The sequence below is a fragment of the Colobus angolensis genome, unplaced genomic scaffold (genome assembly GCF_000951035.1).
Source record: "Colobus angolensis palliatus isolate OR3802 unplaced genomic scaffold, Cang.pa_1.0 Scaffold27, whole genome shotgun sequence".
Lineage (NCBI taxonomy): Eukaryota > Metazoa > Chordata > Mammalia > Primates > Cercopithecidae > Colobus > Colobus angolensis.
In genome coordinates this window covers 15,213,864-15,236,451 of record NW_012115932.1, presented here as the reverse complement: position 1 = coordinate 15,236,451, position 22,588 = coordinate 15,213,864, and the positions used below count along the sequence as shown (strand labels likewise).

Here is a 22,588-nt window from a genome sequence, read left to right as displayed (position 1 = left end):
ACACACCTCCATACTTTCATATGAAGCAAATCTACAAATAAGTCTTCCACAGTGAACCACAACAGCAACAAGGTCGTACGTTCTGTCTGGATTGGTGGTGTCACCTGAAGTGTTAAATAGATGAAGTTTTAAAGGAAAAACTACCTGGTAAGAGAGTTCTGTGTATCAATGAAGTTGATCCATATATTTAAATTTCTTCAGGTGTAGAGCTAGAATCATGGGCAGTTTAACTTTCATCTGTTTGTGTGCTTCCTGTTTGCTGTGACACTCTTCACAGTAATACTTGTATTCACTGCATAGAGTTTTTTGTTGCTGAAAGCCCTTAAGCAGTGAGTAATTGATGTATTTTGTTCCACGTTAACAGAAAGTTCTAAAAAATCTTCATCTTTACTAGTTTCACAAGTAAGACATCTGGTTTCACTAGTTAATGTTCCCTGAAAAAAATCTCATGAACCCACGTTGGGTCTAGGGTGCTGTCATTATTTTCATTATTAATATTACCATTAGGTAGGCGACCATTTTGTTTTTCCTGCTTTCTCTCTTCTTGTAAAATATCAGCAATTGCATTTAGTAGGTAATTTAAGAACTCATGGGCATCTTGTTGCATGCAGTTGTCAAAAAGCTCATTTTCTTTCTATAATCTTGTGATGAACTTCTTAGGAGGTATTACTCCAACCTTTTTCTTCTGAGTGGCTATGCTATGGAAGAAATCTGCTAAGCATGTAAGAAGGATCTCCTTTTTCCTAGGTTGACTCTTATATGCAAGAACTTTTTCACGAAATGGACGACAAAAATAAAGTGCTTGAAGAACTGAATTGCAGTAGCAGGTATTCCCCAAACTGACTAATCCAAAATAGTGCTCATTGACCGGAAACTGTTCTGGACCAATCTTTTTCCAATGCTGAAGCACTGGCGCTCATGGTACAGATGGAGGTCAATTTGGAGACTGTCATTAGTTTTTCCATCTGGCCAGCGCCAACTTCCACCCGATCACAGTGGCGGGGCGGGCGCAGGAGGAGGGGAGCCGGGACGCCAGCTCACACCGCAGCCCCGCCCACCGATCCCGCCGGGCCGCTGCTGCCGTCGTTGCTACAGGCGCTCAGGCCTATAAACTTACCTCTTAGCACTGCTTTTGCTATATCTCACAGGTTTTGGTATGCTGTGTTTCCATTTTCATTTGTTTCAACAAGTTTTTTTAAATTTCCACTATAATTTTTCATTGACCCAATGATTATTTGGGAGCGAGTTGTTTAATTTCCATTTATTTGTATAGTTTCCAAGTTCCTCTTGGTATTGATTTCTGGTTTTATTCCATTGTGGTCTGAGAAGATACCGGATATGATTTCAATTTTTAAAAATTTGTTGGGCTGGGTGCGGTGGCTCATGCCTGTAATTCCAGCACTTTGAGAGGCCAAGGTGAGCAGATTGCTTGAGCCCAGGAGTTTGAGACCAGCCTGGACAATAAAGCAAAAACTCGTCTCTAAAAAAAAAAAAGTTGGGCCTGGTGGCACATGCCTGTAGTCCCAGCTACTTGGGAGGCTAAGGCAGGAGAATTGCTTGAGCTTGGGAACTCAAGGCTGCAGTGAGCCATGACCATGCCACTGTGCTCCAGCTTGGGTGACAAAGTGAGACCCTGTCTCTAAAAAAAATTTTTGTTGAGACCTGTTTTGTGGCTTAACATATGGTTTATCCTAGAGAATGCTCCATGCTCCGATGAAAAGAATGTATATTCTGTAGTTGAGTAGATTCTGTAGCTCTGTTAGGTCCATCTGGTCTAAAGTCCAGTTTAAATACAAAGTGTCTTTGTTGACGTTCTGTCTAGATGATGTTTAATGCTGAGAGTGGGACGTTGAAGTCCTCCACTAGTATTATATTGTAGTGTCTCTCTTCAAATTTAGTCATTTTAGAAATCCAGGTGTTCCAGTGTTGGGTACACACCTGTTTAGAACTGTTATATCCTCTTGCTGGATTGATCCCTTTATCATTATATAATGATCTTCTTTGTCTTTTTCCCCCTTTTGTTCTTGATGTAAAGTCTGTTTTATCTGATAAAAGGGTAGCTATTCCTGTTCACTTTTGGTTTTTGTTGTGTGGATTATCTTTTTCCATCTCTTTACTTTCACTCTATATGTGTTGACTGCTAAGGTGAGTTTCTTGTAAGCAGTATATAGTTCGATCAAGTTTTTTTTTCTAATCCATTCAGTCATTATATATCTTTTTAACTAGATAATTTAATCCATTTATGTTCAAGGCTATTACTGGTATGTGGAAGTTTGTTCCTGTCATATTGTTAATTGTTTTCTGGTTGTTTTACATATTCTTTTTTCCTGTCTTTTTCTCTTACTAATTGTTGTGGTTTGGTGAATTTCTGTAGTGGTACCATTTTAGTCCTTTCTTCTCTTTGTGTGATTGCTTAACCAGTGAATTTTATACTCTTGTGTGTTTTCATGATGGTAAATGTCATCCTTTGTTTTCAGGTTTAGGACTCCCTTGAGCATTTCTTGTGGCTGCAGTCTAGTGGTAGCGAACAAATTCCCTTAGCATTTGCTTCTCTTGTAAAGACTTTATTTCTCCTTCATTTACATAGGTTAATTTTACTGGATATAGTATTCTTGGCCAGTTTTTCTTTCTGTACTTTGAATATATCATCCCATTGTCTTCTGGCCTGTAAAGCTTCTGCTGAGAAATCCACTGTTAGCCTGATGGGGTTCCTTTTATAAGTAACTACATGCTTTTCTTTTGCAGTTTTAAGGATTTGCTCTTTAAGTTTTACTTTAGATATTCTGACTATAATGTACCATGGAAAAGACCCTTCTGCATTGTGTCTTCCTAGGGATCACTGAGTTTCCTGTATGTGAATGTCTACATTTCTTGTAATAAATGGAAAATTTTCTTCTATTACTTCTGTAAATGGGCTTTCTAATCCTTTGTCTCTTTGATCTCATGGATGCTGGCAATTTGAATATTCAGTCACTTTATGTTGTTTCATATGTCATGAAGGCTTTGTTCATTCTTTTTCTTTCAAAATTTTTTTGTTTGACTGGATTTGAAAAAGTCCTGTCTTCAAGTTCTGAGATTTTCTTCTGCCTTATCTAGCTTATTGTTGAAGCTTTCAAATGTATTTTGTATTTTCCTCAATGAATTCTTCAGTTCCAGAATTTCTATTTATTTATTTTTTTTAAATCTCTTTGGTAATGTTCTCATTCATATCCTGAATTGTATTTGTATTGTTTTTCAAATTTCTCTTATGATACACTGAGCTGCTTTAAAATCAACATTTTGAATTCTTTATCTGGTATTTTGAAAATTTCTTTTTGAGTAAGATCTATTGCTGGAGAATTACTGTGTTCCTTGGACGGTGTCATATTTTCTGGCTTTTTCATGTTTCCTGTGGCCTTATGTTGATATCCGCCCATCCAGTTTAACAGTCATTTTTTCTTACTTTTGAATTTACTTTCATAGGGGAGGCATTTTTCCTGAAGAAGTATCTGTGGTATTGGTTGGGTAGGGCACTTTGGCTTTGATTCTGGATGTATGCAGTAGTGTAGTGTGTAATATTATTTCTTTGGCTGTAAGTAGAATTAGTGCTGTCTATAATTTTCTTGGAGGGTTAGGGTACAGTTATTAGTGGAAGCTGTGGCAAATTTGTGCTGGGAGCTGGGAAGCCAGGTAGGTCTCAGTCTTCAGGCCCTAGTCCTGACAATGGTGGGATGAATGTGCCTGTCTTTGTGCACCAGGGTGGTACAGGCTGGCACTTGTGTTGGCAGTTACGAGCAAGCTGATTCTTGGGCCTCCAGGTGGCTTGCACATATGCTGGTAGCAGCAGCGGTGGGCTGGGTGGGCGAGTAGATTCTAGGGTCCTCGGGTGGCCCATATAGCATGGGTGATGGAAGTAGGAGTGGTAGGATGACCCTCTGGGTCTTGAGTGGTGCAGGCTGGGTGAGTGCAGCTCTCTGGGTGGACACTGGGGAATGTCAGCAGGAATTCTCAGGACGTGGAGATACAGGGGCTGTGGTTACCAGGGTCAGATGCAGTCCTGTGATGGCTGCACTCCTCAAATGGTACCCTGCTGTACCTGTTCAGGTCTAGAAGGGTGAGTGACCCAGCACAAGTTCCCTGGCTGGTGCAATGCCTTTACAGGGTCTTCAAATCACTGCTCATGCTAATGTTAAGAGTTCATAAGGGTAGAAAAGCTTTCATATGATTAGGATTGCAGTAGTCTGTGGCAGGCATGTGGACTGCCTAAGTTCTCTTATTTACCCTTTTCTCTGCAATACTGAGCCTCTCTGGGCTTCTGGCCAATCTTGGCTGAGCTGGCTACTTGCTTCCTTCTCTTTCTGTGCCTTGAATGTTTCCTGTGAGTTCTTTATAGGACTCTAGTCTTCTCTTCTAGATGTTCTATTCGAGGTATAAGATTATCTATTCATAATTATGGTTCTTCCTTCAGGAGAGAGCAGGTGTCTGATGTCTTCAGTCAGTCATCTTGACTTATTCTTTTTCCACCACCCAATTTTAATTCTTTGTTTAGTGCATATGACTTGATTTTTTTTTGGTATGTGTATTTGCTTGTTCAATTATTGCTTGTCTCTTCCCACTAGAATGCAAGCTTTCAGGTGAGCAGAAATCTTATCTGTCTTATTCCCTTCAGTACTGCCAAGGTTTAGAAAGGTACTTGGTATATAGTATATGCACAACTGATAATTACTGAATGAAGGAATTCAGAGCCATCAGTACGAGCAGCTTTTTAAAGACACTGTACTTGGTGTCTGTGTTTAAGAGTTTGGGGTTAGGGTGGGCAGAGAATGGATGGATGATTAAAAAGATAGCATGAAATTAAAAATGCTAATGAATGAAATTAACCAAAAATTTTTTAATCATTTTCGGAATATTAGGCAAGTCATCACTCTATCACTGATTCAACTTTTCTGTACCTCCTCATTTTTTCCATCAAGGCAACAACAGAAATGAAACCTGCCTATAATCCAAACAATACCAATAAATTCCTCTTTTTAAAATATATAATTGTTGGGAAAGGAAAAATCCAAGTGGTTACTTTCAACATTCTAAATAGTCCCCTTTCTTAATGACACAGGGCCCAACTCACTTGCCAGAGTTATCCAGTGGTTACAACGTGAATTTGCAACAATACAAGAGGCTGAAGATAAAACCACCAATAAAAAACCACAAAGAAAATAATCTCTACCAGGCCTCTAGCTGTCAAAGCTGTGACCTTTATCAGGTAGATCTAGCAGGGTAGTGTGGTCAGGAAGAATGGGTTTTAGAGTTTGAATGACTCCTAGGTCATTCACTTATTAGTTTTATGATCTTAGGCAAATTGTTTCACCTCTCTGAGCCACAGCTTACCTCATTTGTACAATGAAAATAATATTACCTAATTAATGCATTCAGTAAATATTTATTGAGCACTTACTATAGTGCTAGGAACTGGAAGTAAAGTAGTAATAGACTGTTCCTGCCCTTCAGAAACTTACAAGTAGAAAGTAAGAATAAAGTAGAAAATAAGTAGAAAATAAGAATAAAGAGTGCTCTCAGAGTACCTAACCTGCTTTTGGTACACAAATGGTTCTGAGAATGAAAACAGTCAAGTATCCACATGAATCCACATGTCACCTATGACAGCAGCAGGCACAGAGTATGTGCCCATGGTCACACAAGTAGTAAGTGGCAGTGCTGGGACTTAAATCCAAGTTCAGTATTCCCTTCATAATGCCACTTTGTCAAGACGCCCTTGAGAGTCTGTTAAAATGCAGATTCTAAGTCTTAACAAGATCACATGTCGAAAATAACATAGCTACCTGCAACTAATTCAAAATCTTCAAGTATTACTATGATGTGAGATAAAAGAATGTCAACCTAAACTGTAATAATAGAAGACAGAATTTCTTCTTATTCCATGAAGAATTAACTGCTATGAGAATTTGCCCTCCTGCCAAACAACTAGAAAACAGGACAAATTATACGAAACAAGGGTTTTCAATTATTGTACAACAAGCAGTACAGGACCATTAAACTAGTGAGGAGGAAAACAATTGCTCAAGCTTATTGCCCACAGCAGTTTCCAGATTGCAGGCTAGTAAGGGAAAACCCAAACAAAGCCAAGCAGTCTCAATGAGTTGGAGAATAAAAGGTTGAAATCTGGGAAGGCTAAAGCAGCTAAAACTTGTAGCAGGGAGTACCAGAGGGTGGGACCTATGTAAGAGAGTTCTACAGATCTCCAGGGGAGTCCTCTCCAGTGTTTGTCTGAACAGTGACCTATAAAAGTATGAGAAGAGGCCAGGCGCAGTGGCTCATGCCTATAATCCCAGCACTTTGGGAGATCACTTGAGGTCAGGAGTTTGAGACCAGCCTGGCCAACAAGGTGAAACCCCGTCTCTGCTAAAAATACAAAACAATTAGTTGGGCGTGGTGGCAAATGCCTGTAATCCTAGGTACTTGGGAGGCGGAGGCTGCAGTGATCCAAGATCACGCCACTGCACTCCAGCCTGGGCGACGGAGAGAGACTCCATCTAAAAAAAAAAAAAAGTATGAGAAGAAACTCCCAAGGCTGGGGAAAGAACCACTGAAAAGCAATAGGCCAAATAATTCTTGAAGATTACAAGCTGGAAATCATTTGTGGAGGAACTTCATAGCACATGGAGCACTGCAGTGTCCTCACAGGGATAACACTTTAGTGGTGGGGCCCAATTACTCCAAAATAAGAGTTGCCATCTGATCTCAAATGAGTCAAACTGATCCAAAAGTTATTCAACTGCAGGATAGAATAAAATCCACATTAAGAAAATCAAAATTGGCCGAGTGTGGTAGCTCATGCCTATAATCCCAGCACTTTGAGAGGCTGAGGCGAGAGGATTACCCAAGGTCAGGAGTTCGAGACCAGCTTGAGGTCTCTAGACATGGAGAAACCCTGTCTCTACTAAAAATACAGAATTAGCTGGGTGTGGTAGTGCATGCCTGTAATCCCAGCTACTCGGGAGGCTGAGGCAGGAGAAACACTTGAACCCGGGAGACGGAGGTTGCAGTGAGCCGAGATCACGCTGTTGCACTCCAGCCTGGGCAACAAGAGCGAAACTCTGTCTCCAAAAAATAAAAACCAAAATCTAGCAGAGAAAATTCAAAATGTAAAATTCATGATGTCTGGCACACATTCAAAAATAACAAGTTATATTAAGAATGAAAAAAACATGACCGATAAGGAGAAAAATCCATAGAAACAGATCCAGAAATCACATCAGTAGACAAGGACCTTAAAACAGCTATTAAAAATCTTTTGGTTTTTGGAGATGGAGTCTTGCTCTGTCGCCCAGGCTGGAGTGCAGTGGCATGATCTTGACTCACTGCAAGCTCTGCCTCCCGGGTTCATGCCATTCTCCTGCCTCAGCCTCCTGGGTAGCTGGGACTACAGGTGCCCACTACCAGGCCTGGCTAATTTTGTTTTTGTATTTTTAGTCGAGACAGGGTTTCACTGTGTTAGCCAGGATGGTCTCAATCTCCTGACCTTGTGATCTGCCTGCCTTGGCCTCCCAAAGTGCTGGGATTACAGGTGTGAGCCACCGCACCTGGCCTATTATAACTCTTATACATATGATCAATGTTAAAAAAACATAAACCTGATGAGGAGAAAATGGAAAATATTTAAAAATTCAATATTAAAATATTGAAGTCCAGGCATGGTGGTTCACGCCTGTAATTCCAGTGCTTTGGGAGGCTGAGGTGGGCGGATCATTTGAGGTCAGGAGTTCAAGACCAGCCTGGCCAACATGGCAAAACCTTATCTCTACTAAAAATACAAAAATTAGCTGGGTATGGTGGCGCAAGCCTGTAATTTCAGCTACTCGGGAGGCTGAGGCACAAGAATTGCTTGAACTTGGGAGGTGGAGGTTGCAGTGGGATGAGATCATATCACTGCGCTTCCAGTCTGGCCAACAGAGTGAGACTCTGTCTTAAAAAATAATAATAATAATTCTAGAGAATAAAAATATAATATCTAAAATGAAAACAAACGCAGTTCTTTTTTTTTTTTGAGATGGAGTTTTGCTCTTGTTGCCCAGGCTGGAGTGCAATGGCGCCATCTTGGCTTATTGTAACCTCAGCGATTCTCCTGCCTTGGCCTCCCGAGTAGTTGGGACTACAGGCAAGTGCCACCACCCCTGGCTAATGTTTTGTATTTTCAGTAGAGACAGGGTTTCACCATGTTGGTCAACCTAGGCTTGAATTCCTGACCTCAAGTAATCCACCCGCCTTGGCCTCCCAAAGTGCTAGAATTACAGGCACGAGCCACCGTGCTCAGCTAAAATCTTTTTTTTTTTTTTGAGACAGAATTTCATTCTTGTTGTCCAGGCTGAGTGCAATGGTGCAGTGAGTCTCAGCTCACTGCAACCTATGCCTCCTGGGTGCATCTGGGTGCATGTGATTCTCCTGCCTCAGCCTCCTGAGTAGTTGGGATTATAGGCGCCCACCATCAGGCCTGGCTAACTTTTTTGTATTTTTAGTAGAGATGGGGCTTCACCATGTTGGCCAGGCTGGTCTTGAACTCCTGACCTAAGGTGATCCACTCGCCTCAGCCTCCCAAAGTGCTGGGATTACAGGCTGAGCCACTGCGCCCAGCCCCAAATACAGTATTAATAGAAGATTAGGTATCACAGAATAAAAGATTAGTCAACTTGAAGATTCTACTTCACACCCACTGTCATGGGTAAGATGAAAAAGACATTAATAATGTTGGCAAGTATACAGAGCAACTGGAATCCTCATATACTGTTGTTGACAGCAAAATGCTGTCACTGTCACTCTGGGAAACAGTTTGTTAGTTTCTTATATGTTAAAAATACACTTAGCATATAACCTAGAAATCCCACTTCTAGGTATGTACCCAAGAGAAATTAAAAAAATTTATCTACATAAATACTTGTATAGGAATGTTCATAATAGCTGTATTTAAAATAGTCAAATAATGAAAGCAACCCAAATATCCATCAGCTGGTGAATAAACAAACTAATAATCCATACAATGGAATAATACTCAGCAACAGAAAGGAATAAACTAATTGATTTTCAAAATAATGTGAATGAATCTCAAAGTCACTATGCTAAATGAAAGAAGCCAGACACAAATGACATCATATTATATAATTCCACTTGTATGTAGTTCTGGAAAAGGCAAAGTATTGTGAGAGAAAGCAGGCATTAGTTCCCTGGGGTGAGAGGTAGGGGGAAGGGATTGATTAGAAGGAGGAAAAAAGAGCTTTTAGTGGTGATGAAAATGTACTACACATTGGTCGCGGTGGCTATGTTTGTGTACATGTACACATTTGTACAAGGACTCATTGGACTGTCCACTTAAAATCGGTGAATTTCATTATATGTAAATTATACCTCAGTAAAGCTGATGAAAACATGACTATGTATCAAAATATGAAGAAATACATTTTTCCCACTTGCAAGTAATGGTTATGAAATAATCTTTCAGTTTGGGTTCACAATACCTTTTCCCCCTTTGTAGGATGATAGTCTCAATAATCACATACATTAAAAGCCCATAATCAAGTTTTTCCTATGGAAACAATGTCCTCTATGATCCTTACCAAGAGTAGTGAGTCCCTCTGAGATAGATGTGAGAACATACATGAGTACAGGAGGCTCTAAGTTGATGACGAAGCTCATGTGGTCCTGAGTGAGACATTCCAGGAGTGGATAGTAAGACTGGCTCAGTTTCCGGTATTGCTGCAAGACAGAGACATACTAAATGTCAAACCACAGGGAAGAAAAATACATGTTACAGTCCAGTGAAAATTGTCATTTATAATAGTGGAAATTGTAAACTTATTTAAACACAAGGTCAATAAATATATAGAGCAAATGACATAATGAGTCCCAATCCAGCATTTAAAGGGGTTCTGATAGGAATCTCTTGATCTCTTTACCTTACATGGTTAGCACTTAAAAGTAAAATCCCTGCAATATGACATTTAGAAGACTGTGTGAATTATTTTTCTGGATTGGAATACTTAACACTGAACAGTGCTTAACAGTGGTTAGGAAACCTTTTTTTGGTTGGTTTTTTAAACACAAAGACATTTGCTGTTATAATGGGATTTGGCACCATAGTCTGTTGTATTAATATAATGCTAACCCACTTAACTAAATAATAATTTGGTAAAGGGCTTAATATTTACCATACACTACAGGCAAAAGATAAGTGCATGAGAAAGATACCTGAAAAATCTCAAATGCAATCCAAACCAGTATCAAAGAAACACACTTGCAAGTGTGTTACTTGAATTACTTGCAAGTGTGTTTCTTTGATACTGGTTTGGATTGCATTTGAGATTTTTTGGATAAATTAGAGAAACTGGGCATGGAGGTTCATGCTGGTAATTCCAGCTACTTGGGAGGCTGAGGCAGGAGAATTGCTTAAGCCCAGGAGTCTAAGAACAACCTGGGCAACACAGCAAGACCCCACCTCTAAAAAAAAAGAAAAAAAAAGAGAGAAACCAGAGGAGCATTTCTTAAAGTGACGTTAAGACCAACTCAATAGGAATCACTTGGGGTGCTTGCCAAAAATGCAGTTGCCTGATTCCCACTTCAGACTCACTAAATGACAAGCTCTAGTTTAGGCCCTGAAATGTACATTTTTAACACACAAGTTAAGAGAATCTTATGCACCCTCAAGTTTGAGAATTACTGGATTGAAGGTTTACTTGACTACTAGAATAAAAAAATTAGAGAAAAATTCTTGGAACCACACCAGTTGTCTTGGTGGATTTTAACTGTAGTGAAGTAACTCTTCAATGAGGTGATATTAACATATGGTTGATGTGACTCAAGTTTCTATTTTGTAATTTCTGTCTAACAGACATATCCTTCAATGATCATTCCATTCTACTATAAGGAAGCTTAATAACTTTGGCTTGAGATGTGGCCATTTGAAGATTAGTTTATAAAGGTGGAAGATGATGGACTAGTACTAGGAGATCAAGGAGCATTTCTTACACAGGTTCACTAACAAAGGCCTTCCAGATTTTACTCGTAACCTTGGGCGGGAGCAGGTGGGAAAGCCTGAACGAAGCCTGAGCATGATTTGGCTATGTTACTTAAGTAATTACTGCGACTACATTGGGCACATATTGGCTTCTGTATAATCAGGCAGAGATGTTAAAAAAAAAAAAAGCCACTATAGTTTTCCAAATTCTGTAAGTTAGATCAAGTATGCTGTCTTAAAACATAAAATGTTCTAGGCTAACTCCCTGGACTTCATTATAACACTTCCAGGCCTATGGTGGTATTACTTCACATTTCATACAAAGACTCCCATGATGCATGATTGCTTACTAGCAAGTCACTGTGGGACACTGACAGCAGCATTTTGACAAAGGCCTGGAGTACACTGTCAAAATGGTTGTCCCCATACAACTTGAAGACGCCAAAGCTGACATAATTTCCACACAAGGCAGACTTGAGAGCTGAATAGCAGATGGAGATGCCCTTGAGTTTCATTGGATAAATCTGATCTTTTGAGAGGCTCCCAAGGGACAGGATCTGATTACCTGTTTTAGGGTAAAAGCAGAAAGAGAAAGTGACATAAGTAGATGTCATTCAAAGCAGTTATGGGACACACTATTTAACATTCTTACTTTACTGCGAATGTTCACTTCCTCCCAGCATATTTTTAAGAATTTTTTTTTATTCATTGTAATAAAAAATATAAATACATATGGCAATTTACCCGGAAGTACAAAAGGCCCAAGGAAAAATCAATCAAGGATATTGGAAAAGTGCTATATTTTTATCTGCATGGTAATTACACAGATGTATACACAGATACGTGAAAATTTATTAAGTTGTACTCTTAAGATTAGTTCATTGGCCGGGTGTCATGGCTCACGCCTGTAATCCCAGCACTTTGGGAGGCCAAGGTGGGCGGATCATGAGGTCAGGAGATTGAGACCATCCTGGCTAACATGGTAAAACCCCGTCTCTACTAAAAATACAAAAAATTAGCCGAGCGTGGTGGCAGGCGCCTGTAGTCCCAGCTACTTGGGAGGCTTAGGTGGGAGAATGGTGTGAACCCGGGAGGCGGAGCTTGCAGTGAGCTGAGATCGCGCCACTGCACTCCAGCTTGGGTGACAGAGCGAGACTCCATCTCAAAAAAAAAAAAAAAAAGATTAGTTCATTTTACTTTATGTGTTATCCTGTCAGTAAAAAATTTTAAAAAGTAGGATAAAACTAAGTCAAGAGAAAAAGATAACCTGACTGAGATGTAACCTTTTATATGAATTTGATTGAATTTGATCTTGATTTACTTCACTTTTAGGAGCCTCACAGGTTTGGTACATGAATTCAATGAAATAACACACACAGAAGTTCTTGGTGCAGTGTACAGTAAATATTACTTCCTTTTTCTTCTTAGATCCTTCTTCAGAAGATCTCAAGAGATGTTTTAAAAATTGTACTTAAATTCTGTGTTGACCATCAGAAGACAAAGAAATGTTTGTATGATCACCTTAAAATCTTCTGTAGTAGTTAGCATTTACAATCAATAATTTGTTTCTGAAATGTGTGCTAGTTAGTATGTTACCAGGCAATACTTGATACTGCTTTAAAAAATATAAAGTAATATATGTTTCTTACCTCTGCTTTTTCCTGGTCAAATGAGTATTGCTTCTAAAATTGAAACTAAATTCAATTTACAAAATTTAGAAGTATAATATAGTGGCTTATACCATGTCAACTTAGCTAACAAGAATTAAGTTTCTTAGAATCCACTTCCCTTTATGGATGTGGGCTACAATTGGCCAAAAGAGAAATTTGTGTGAGATTTGGATGCTGGGAGTGCAGTAGCTGCCATGACTTTCTGAAGGTTGCTGTGGTTAGGGGTGGTGAGAGTAAGAGGTAGAAATGCTGCTTGGTTTCACTTTGTCCTTGTGCTTCCTTGTTCTGTTTGTATCTAGAACTACCAACCCTGCTGACCAGTATCTCCAAGCACACCACCAAACAGGTGGTAGCACACTTACAGAAGCAATAGCTATGCAGAGGCAACAGCCTTCTACTGACTTCTATACCATAACACCAGCTACCTTCTCACCCCTATCCTTGCATAGTTCCACTCCAGCACCTAAATGTGCCTGGTTTCTAGATTTCCCTGCAAATTCCAACTATGCCATTATTTCCGGAGGGCTGATCGGTGATTTTTTTCCCCTGAACCTTCAACTCCCCGCTTTGGCCCTATTTCCCCATCTTTGCTTAAGATTGTATAAGGTCTAATTTCTAAAATAAGTTATCCATTCCAAAAGTATTATCGTGCTTGTTTTTCCTGGTTTGAAGCTTGACTCATATATATATTATGGTAACTCCACGTGTACTAAGAGGTTAAGAAGGACCAATACTTCTAGCAGAGCATGAAACACAGGACCAGCGCAGGGTAAAAGTTCCCTCTTCTTGATCTGCCTTGGTCTGTTCCATGTATGTGGAGCATTTCTATATGCACATTTTCTTCTGTGTAGCCTTAGAAGTCCATGTGACTTTGCTTATAATTTATATATCTGAATGACAAAACCAGTGTCTAGAAGGCTGAAGCATATCTTGTAATTTACTCCATATCAAACACTGTACCCTCTTTCATGATCTCATTGTAACTTACCTTAGAGAGATATAATAGTTGCATAAAGATTCAATTCAATATGACAGCATTTATTTAACAGCTACTATGTGTGAGGTGTTGGTATAAACAAATGAATACAATAAAATTTCTGCCCTGAGGGAGTTCAGTCTGTTGGGGGAAATAGATCTGTAAATAAATAATTCCATACAATGTGACAAATGCCATCGGAGAAGTATGTCAAGATGTTATGTGAACAGAAAAAGAGGCTAACTTTCCTTTGGCCAGAAGGCAGGGGGAAAGGCTTCACAGAACAGGTTAAGTTTAAAGGATAATTGAAGTTGCCACACGGACTTGGAAAAAGAGGAGTGTACTCTGGGTAGATAAAGCGCAAAGGCATGAATGTCTAAGAAAGTCAAGTACTCCAGAAAAGAACAGTTCTAAACCACTGTTTTTCTACCTTTGCCTCAAATTCAATTTAAACCAACGTTAGACATTTTCTCTCCTTCCCTTTCCCAAGAAAGAACAGCACTGTATACCCATGCGATGAAAAGAGCCAAAATTATTTGGTAATTTTCACTGGTTTTGTGTTTGTTGGGAAGTGGGAAGGCCAAGGTAAAAGTGAGAAAACTTTTGGGGCCTTTTTATGCTGATATCCTTATGGGGAAAGTAAAGGTCCTATATGCTGTAGCAACAGATGAAATAGGCAGGCCAAGAACTGCCTGATGGGAAAAAAAAAATCCGTAAAGGACTGGATAATCTATCATCAAGAAGCATTATCTAGAATCATAACTGTTATCTCTATATTAATATGTTGCAATTTGGCATATATGTCCTGCTTTTTGGACTATGTCAGACACATCTGTATTAACCCATTTACACCGAATGTTGCAAATTTTTTTGTGTGAAAAATCAGATCTTGGAGATGACCTTGAGCAACAGGATACAAATAACTCCCACAAGCTTAGCGTCCTAATAATGGAACACTAGGCATAAATGGGTTAAGACAGTAATTAATATACTATTTTGACCTTGCAACAGTAGAATGATGAATACTTTTGAAATAGGAAACTACCTCATTTTGCTCAAGTGCCTCAGCATTCCATGGTGATTATAAAAGACTATGGAAAAGAAGACTTGGCCATGTTATCCACTTATTTACTGGAATGCAGCTTTATTCAATATGTATTATTCAGCAATACTTACTGAAATTGTTGATCCTGCCCTCAAAAAGCTGAAAATCTAGGAGTTAGACTCACATTAGTATAAACAAAAGTGACAGGGCTTAGGTTTGCTTTTGATCTTCCTCTCTAGATATGATGTCCCTCCTTGTCCTCCCTGCTCCGCTCCACACCTAGAAAATTCTACTCCTTCCGTGTCAGCATTTCCTTCCTAAGAGGGAGATCTATATCGCCCTGATGGACAGCTAGGAGATGATGGCATTGCCAGGTTAGCAGCTACTAAAGCCAGTAACAGCTGCTACTTTGGTACTACTGTAGCAGCACAAAAATAAGTCATACTTTAATGAAATAAAACAGACTTTCAAAGGCTAGAACTAAAAGGAAAAACTCTGTTTCCTACTGAGCAGATATGCCATAATTTGGGGAGGGGAAAAGAGATACTGTAACATCCTTAAGCTGGGTAAGATAGATGCTGAGGCTATCTTGGGGCTCAGGGTAAAAGAATGCTGTGAACTGAATGGTTAACCTGGCCAAAGGCAATAATGGGGAATGGAGGCACAAGTACTTTGGAATTCCCATTCTTACTCTTGTACATGCTGTAGCAGTATAAGAAATCTCATTAAATAATGTGGGAAAACAACTAGGAAATGAGCACAGATAATTATTCCTGATCTACATAATTTGGCTTATTAGAAATATTTTCCTCATTATTAGCTTAAGAGAACTGCTTGGGGTTCTCCTTCACCTCCACTTTCTGTCCTTCATGGAGAGGCCTTTGTTGTTATTAGCTTCTAGCACTCACAAGTACCCTTCTAGACAACTCTGAAGATGTACTTTTAAAGAGGGATACACATAGGAAGATGTCAAATCTTCTGCTCATCTGCGACCGACTCTCAGGTGTATTTTTTTTTAAATTATTTTTTCTCCTGAGATCCATCCTTTTTGCTAAGTGACTGACTCCAGGATGTCTTCCTCTTCAGAAGAGACCCCCACTACCCAAAGAAGAATGGCTTTCTTTCACAGGCCTCAGCTGGAGAACTACATAATAAGGTAATACTGTAACAGAAGATAAATATATAGTACAGAAGGTAGTGATTCACAGTGTGATCTTCTGACTCATACTGACCTGGTCTGAATCCTAGACCTTTCCTTACTATCTAGGTATCTGAGCAGATTATTAACTTATGTAAGTCACAGTTTCCTCATCTACAAAATGAGGATAACAACACCTATAATTCACAAGGCTCTTATATGGAGTAAAGGAGACAGCATATGTAAAGTAGCTGGCACAGTGCTCTATAAACGTAAACTATGACAATACACAGTACTTGGGGTTCATTTTTTTTCTCTTGTCTAATGGCCTGTAAGTTCACATTTGGAGGAACTATAGCCTTGAAAAGAGGAGGAGGTGAAGCTGAGTGTGTGCGATATAAAATAATGTCACTTCCCTCTAGTCCTTTTCATTTACACAATTCAAAGTAAGGTCAATACTCTATCATTTGACAGCCTCTCCTCTGTTTCTTCAATAGAGAATTAGCTGCAGAGGATTAGTTTTGCTGTTTGCTTCCCATTCCACCAATTTGCTATGCCTCAAAATACTTAGAAAAGTGATGCAAGGGATAAGATATACCACAGTAGTATCTTATACCAGGAGAAACTAACAGTATAAACAATGTTATTTCTTGGCTTACAAAGCAATCAATCAATCACATTGATTTACCTTTTCTTTTTCTTTTTTAATCTCTAAAATTTTATTTTATTTTATTTTATTTTTTTTTTGAGACGGAGTCTTGCTCTGTCGCCCAGGCTGGAGTGCAGTGGCCGGATCTCAGCTCACTGCAAGCTCCACCTCCCAGGTTTACGCCATTCTCCTGCCTCAGCCTCCCGAGTAGCTGGGACTACAGGCGCCCACCACCTCGCCCGGCTAGTTTTTTGAATTTTTTTAGTAGAGACGGGGTTTCACCGTGTTAGCCAGGATGGTCTCGATCTCCTGACCTCGTGATCCGCCCGTCTCGGCCTCCCAAAGTGCTGGGATTACAGGCTTGAGCCACCGCGCCTGGCCAGTCTCTAAAATTTTAAAGTGAATGTGATAGCTAGCTGACAACTGTACAGGCTGAATGTCTTCACTCATCATTGGAAGGCGCAGTTATGTGAAGAGTACTGCAACTTGCTGACGTTCTTTTACTTCAGGTTACTCAACCCACTCTTGTCTCTCTGCAAACCAGCCAAGGTCTCTGGACATAAATGGTTTGGGACAGAATTGAAGCTGTAAAGGCTGGAGGGAATATAGTATTTCCCTTTCAGATTGAAAAAGATAACACAATGCAGTGTTGATAAGGATGTAGGAAAATAAAAAAATTGTTGGGAATATAAAATTAGTATAACCATTCTAGAAGGCAATTTGGTAACATTTATTAAAAATATTTTTAAAAGGCTGGGTGAAATGGCTTGCATCTGTAATCCCAGCACTTTGGGAGGCTGAAGGGGATGGATCACTTGAGCCCAGTAGCTTGAGACCAGCCTGGGCAACATGGCAAAATCCCATCTCTACAAAAAATTAGCCAGGTGTAGTGGCATGCATCATTACTCCCAGCTACTTGGGAGGCTGAGGTGGGAGGATCACTTCAGCCAAGAGGCTGAAGCTGCAGTGAGCCATGATCACACCACTGCACTCCAGCCTGAGTGACACAGTGAGACGTCTTGAAAAAATATATGTGTGTGTGTGTGTGTGTGTAGATCAATTTCTATATTCTAATACTAACATTCCCTACCATTTATAGCTTTCTACTAGCATCTGCACTCATATATACTGTCTTTAGTAAAAGTCAATCCCTCAACATGTCCAACTAGTTCCCATCTCCTCTCTCTTATGTGCTTGAGGACAAGTCACCAACAATTTTTGCCCTTCTCTACTATGCAATCTTGTTTGTTTGCTATTGGCTCATTCTCATCAGAATACAAGTCACACTATTGTCTCTTCCATGAAAAAAAAAAAAAAAAAAGAACGTAAACCTCTTGGCCTCACTTCCTCTGTTAGATATTGCTCAATTTATTGTCTCCATTTCTTCTCTTCTCATTCTCTTTTATGCCCGCTCCACTCAAAAGTGCTCTTTTCAAGGTTACTAGTGACTTCTGGTTGCGAAATGTAGTGGTTGACTCTTAGTCTTCATCTTACTTGACTGGCAACTTTTGATAGGTCATAGGTGACCACCTCGTCTTCCAAGACACATTGTCTCGATTTTCTTCAGTGTTCGCTCAATCTTCTTTGCCAGTTCCTTCTTCTTTTTTACCTTCCAACATTGGAGTGCACCAGCACTCAAACCTAAGTCTTCCTCTATATTTACACTCACCTTTAGTCCTAGTAGGTGTGTTGATGAAGCAAGCACACTCATTCCTAGTTCTTACCTAGTTCTGCAGCTGTAAATATCACTGAATGAATCAAAGGACTCCCTAGACCTATTTTCCAAACTCCAGAATCAAAAATCCGTATTGGCACTCAACATCTCCACTTGGATATTAATTGACATCTCAAATTCAACATAACCAAAATGGAACTTTGGTCCCCCACACCCATCTTAGCCTTCTTCATCTCCATAGAAGATGGCAACTACTTCTTTCTAGTTGCTTGTGTTCAAATCTCTTGACTACATTTTTTTCTGTCCTACCATTCATCCAATGAATCAAGAAATTTGATTTGTCTCACCTTCATAATATATCCAGAATCTGACCACTCCCACTGCTATTACTTTGTTCAAAGCCAATATCAAACTTTGCCCGAATTACTGCAATATTGTCTTATCTGACTTCCCTGCTTATACCTTTAATCCTCTATAGTCTACCCTTAATATAGCAGCCTGAGTAATTTTTTAGAAACTTAGGTCAGGCCATGTCATTCCTGTGCTCAGAATGTTCCTGAGGTCCTCTATTTTATTTAGAGTTAAAGTCAAAGTGACGTTAGTGGGCTACAGGCCTTATATGATACTGTTCTTATTACTCTTCCTTTTGTTTACTCTGCTTCAGCTACTGACCTCCTTGCTGCCCTTCAGACATGCCAGATACACTCCTGCCTTAAGACGCTACCACTTGCTGTTTCCTCAGCCTAGAATGGTCTTCAAGAAATCCACGTGACTAACTCCCTCATTTACTGGAAGTCTTTGTTCAAATGTCGTATTTTCAACGAGGCCTACCTTGACCACTCTAATAATGTAACATGTCCCTAAATCCCTGGCACTTAAGAGATGTGTGTGTATTTTTTTTCTTTTTTAACAATAAGGAGTTTAAGGATCACAGCAAAGCTGAGAGAGAGGTACAGCGATTACGATACATCTCCTGTCCCCACACATGCACAGCTTCCCTACTATCAACATCCCCCACTAGAGTGGTACAATTGTTACAATCTGGACCTATATTGACATACCATTATCAGCCAATGTCATAGTTTACATCAGCATTCACTGTTGGTGGTGTACATTCGATGGGTTTGGACAAATGTATAATGAACATGCATCCACCATTATAGTATCACACAGAGTTTCAATGACCCCCAAATCCTCTGCTCTGCCTATTCATCCTTCACTCTCCTGTAACCACTGGGAGCCACTGAGCTTTTACTGTCTTCATAGTTTTCCCTTTTCCAGAATGTCACGTAGTTGGGATTATATAGTATGTAAGGCTTTTCAGATTGGCTTCTTTCACTCAGTAAGAGGCATTGTGGTTCCTACATATCTTTTTGTAATTTTATAGCTTTATTATTATTATTATTTTTTAGCACTGAATAACATTCCATTGTCTGGTTGTACTGTTGTTTACTTATCCACTCACCTACTGAAGAAAATCAGTTTTAGCAATTGAGAATAAAGCTGCTATAAATATCAGTGTACATGTTTTTGTGTGACCATAAGTTTTTGATGCCTTTGGTTAATACCAAGGGGCATGATTACTGGATCTTACAATGACTATGTTTAGTTTCATAAGAAGCTGCCAAACTGTCTTCTAAAGTGGCCGCACCATTCTGCGTTCTACCAGCAATGAATTAGTGTTTCTGTTGTTTCACTCTCTGGGATTAGATGCCCCCTTATCCTAATCTATTTTCTTTCTTTTCTTTTCTTTTTTTTTTCTCTTTCTTTCTTTCTTTATAGCACTTATTACCTTCTTTTTCTTTTCTAATTTTTTTATGGAGACGGGGTCTCACTGTGATGTCCAGGCTAGTCTCAAACGTCTGGGTTCAAGCAGTCCTCCTGCATCAGCCTCCCAAAGTGCTAGAACTACAAGGCACGAGCAGCTGTGCCCAGCCTACTTTCTAATTGCTAGTTAATTTCTTTTTTGGTTTGCCCACTGAGGTATCCAAAGAGCCTGTAACAGCACCTGCTGTTCTTACTACACATCTGTTGAATGAATGACTGAAACTCACAAAGCTGAATGTACAAAGTTATTGACTGAAGCACTATGAATGATAATGAAAAAGCAGATGTTCAGCTAAAGACGATTAATAAATTATAGTGTGACCATAAAATGGAATATTTTGCAGCTATTTAAAAAGAGGTAGATTTATATATGTTAACATAGAACAATGACCATAATATAAATAAAAAACAACAAATTACAGAATAGCACACATGATATCATGTTTGGGAAAATATGTGTGTATGTACGCATAAAAAGCATAGAAGGGTACATACACTAAACTGTTAATAATGGTTAACTTTGGGTGATGAATGGGGGGTTTTCTTTTCCTGTACCAAGTGAAAAATGAAAAATTTAAAGCTTACAGAGTTTATTTTGAAATAACTTTGCTGGATCTTTTCCGCCCATGAGTATATTATTTTATAGTTAGAGAAAAGCAAAAAAAGAAAAAAAATTATTTTGGATGAAAAAAGATGGGAAAGAAAGTGATAGGTACAGAAAAACATGATAGAGAAAGACATGGTAGTACAAGTGGACCCCAGGCTGTATGCTTATGGTGGTTCCATACCTTTCTTAACTTTGCAGCATAAGTTGCTGACATAGAAGATGGAATTTCAGCACTGATGTAATTTTGTTTCCGAACTCTCGGAGTAATGTTGTCCAATAATGTAATTACAGATTTACGTATGATTCACTACCTTTTATGAATAAAAGATTTTGTATAGGTTATTTTATAAGCATATTAGTGGATATAAAAATCTTAAAAACATTAACTTGCAACCTCAATATTTCAAACTATTTTGAAGTTTGTTTTCTTTCAATTGTTGCCATGTATATAGAAGTCTAACATGACCTAGAGCATAGGTAAAATTTGAATTCTACCTTGATATGGTATTATTTATATTTTCCATAAGCTGGGTAACCTGAAAAGATAATTTTTAATGGTTGCAATGTATTCCACCGAACTGACATATTCTTCTGTGTTATTCGAGCATTTTGCTATTTGTAGCATTTTGTTTGTTTTCCCAGTTTTTACTATTATGGATAATGTAACATCAAGGATCTTTAGCTGTAGTTAGCTGTCCTCTATCATGAGATTATTTCCTTAGAAGAAAAATAGAAATGAGTTTACAAAGGTTATGGAATTTTTATAATTCTTGCTTTTCCATAGAGCCATAACCAAGTAACTGAAAAAGAAAAAAAAAAAATTCCCAGTATTTAAAGCTTACAGAGTTTATTTTGAAATCATTATATATTTTTTCTTATTTGTTGAAAGGAATTTCAACTAGATGCACAATTGTTAACTGGTGGCTACCAGCAAAACCTACTTCTAGTCTCTCAGTCAGATGCAACCACTTCTTGAGTGATCTCATGTGCAAACAATAGAATTAGGTATTGGGGAAAGTCTTGTCCCAGACTGAATAGTAACAAAAAGAAAACTATATTGAAGATGGCAAGATGGCAAGGATCCTACATATAGTCTTAGAGTAGTACACAACATTCTATAAATTCCCAAGAACTGGTATACTTTTCTTTGTATGATAATATAAATTTTGTAAAATCATATTATCATATAGGAGGCAATCATGTTGAGACAGGAAAGGAAGAGTAGACATAATTTTATGTCTACTAACATTGTATGCTAATTTAAATAACAATTCTGGCCAGGTGTGATGGCTCAAGCCTGTGATCCAAGGAGTTTGGGAGGCTGAAGGGGGAGGATTGCTTGCGGTAAGGAGTTTGAGAAAAGCCTGGGCAACATAGTGAGGACCTATCTCTACTTAAAATTAAAAAAAAAAAAAAAATAGCTAGGCATGGTGGTACATGCCTGTAGTCCCAGCTACTCAGGAAGTTGAGGCAGGAGGATAACCTGAGCCCAGGACTTCGAGGGTTCAGCGAATTATGATCATGACACTGCACTCCAGCCTGGGTGACAGAGTGAGATCTTGTCTCAACAAAAAACAAAACCAAACCAAAAAAAGCCTAATTCTGTTCCTTTCTCTTCTAGCTTTACATCAAATAATTCACCTACCACAACGCTATCAAAGTGGTTTCTCAAAAATGTAAATATGGTCATACTATGCAGTATTTTCCTTAAAGAATGTGTATCTTCAAGGATAAAGTTGTAATTCTTTTTTTTTTTTTTTTTTTAACAGAGTCTTCCCTGTCGCCCAGGCTGGAGTGCAAAGGTGTGATCTCAGCTCACTGCAACCTCCATCTCCCAGGTTCAAGCAATTCTCCTGCCTTAGCCTCCCAGGTAGCTGGGATTACAGGTGCCCGCCACCACACCTGACTAATTTTTTGTATTTTTAGTAGAGATGGGGTTTCGCCATGTAGGCCAGGCTGGTCTCGAACTCCTGACCTCAGGTGATCCATGTGCCTCGGCCTT

General features: G+C 39.1%; 1 protein-coding gene and 1 pseudogene across 1 annotated transcript in view; both read right to left on the bottom strand.

The window, feature by feature from the left end:
* The window catches only part of LOC105515867, a 5,523-nt pseudogene extending 4,558 nt beyond the window's left edge, over positions 1 to 965 (bottom strand).
* Positions 1 to 22,588, bottom strand: part of RANBP17 (RAN binding protein 17) — a 428,836-nt gene that overhangs the window by 50,389 nt on the left and 355,859 nt on the right. The window contains exons 23-24 of the mRNA XM_011947772.1: positions 11,350 to 11,564; positions 9,603 to 9,741 (exon numbers count right to left, since the gene is read on the bottom strand). Coding sequence (XP_011803162.1) covers positions 9,603 to 9,741; positions 11,350 to 11,564 — 354 coding nt within the window. The remainder of the gene's footprint in view (positions 1 to 9,602; positions 9,742 to 11,349; positions 11,565 to 22,588) is intronic.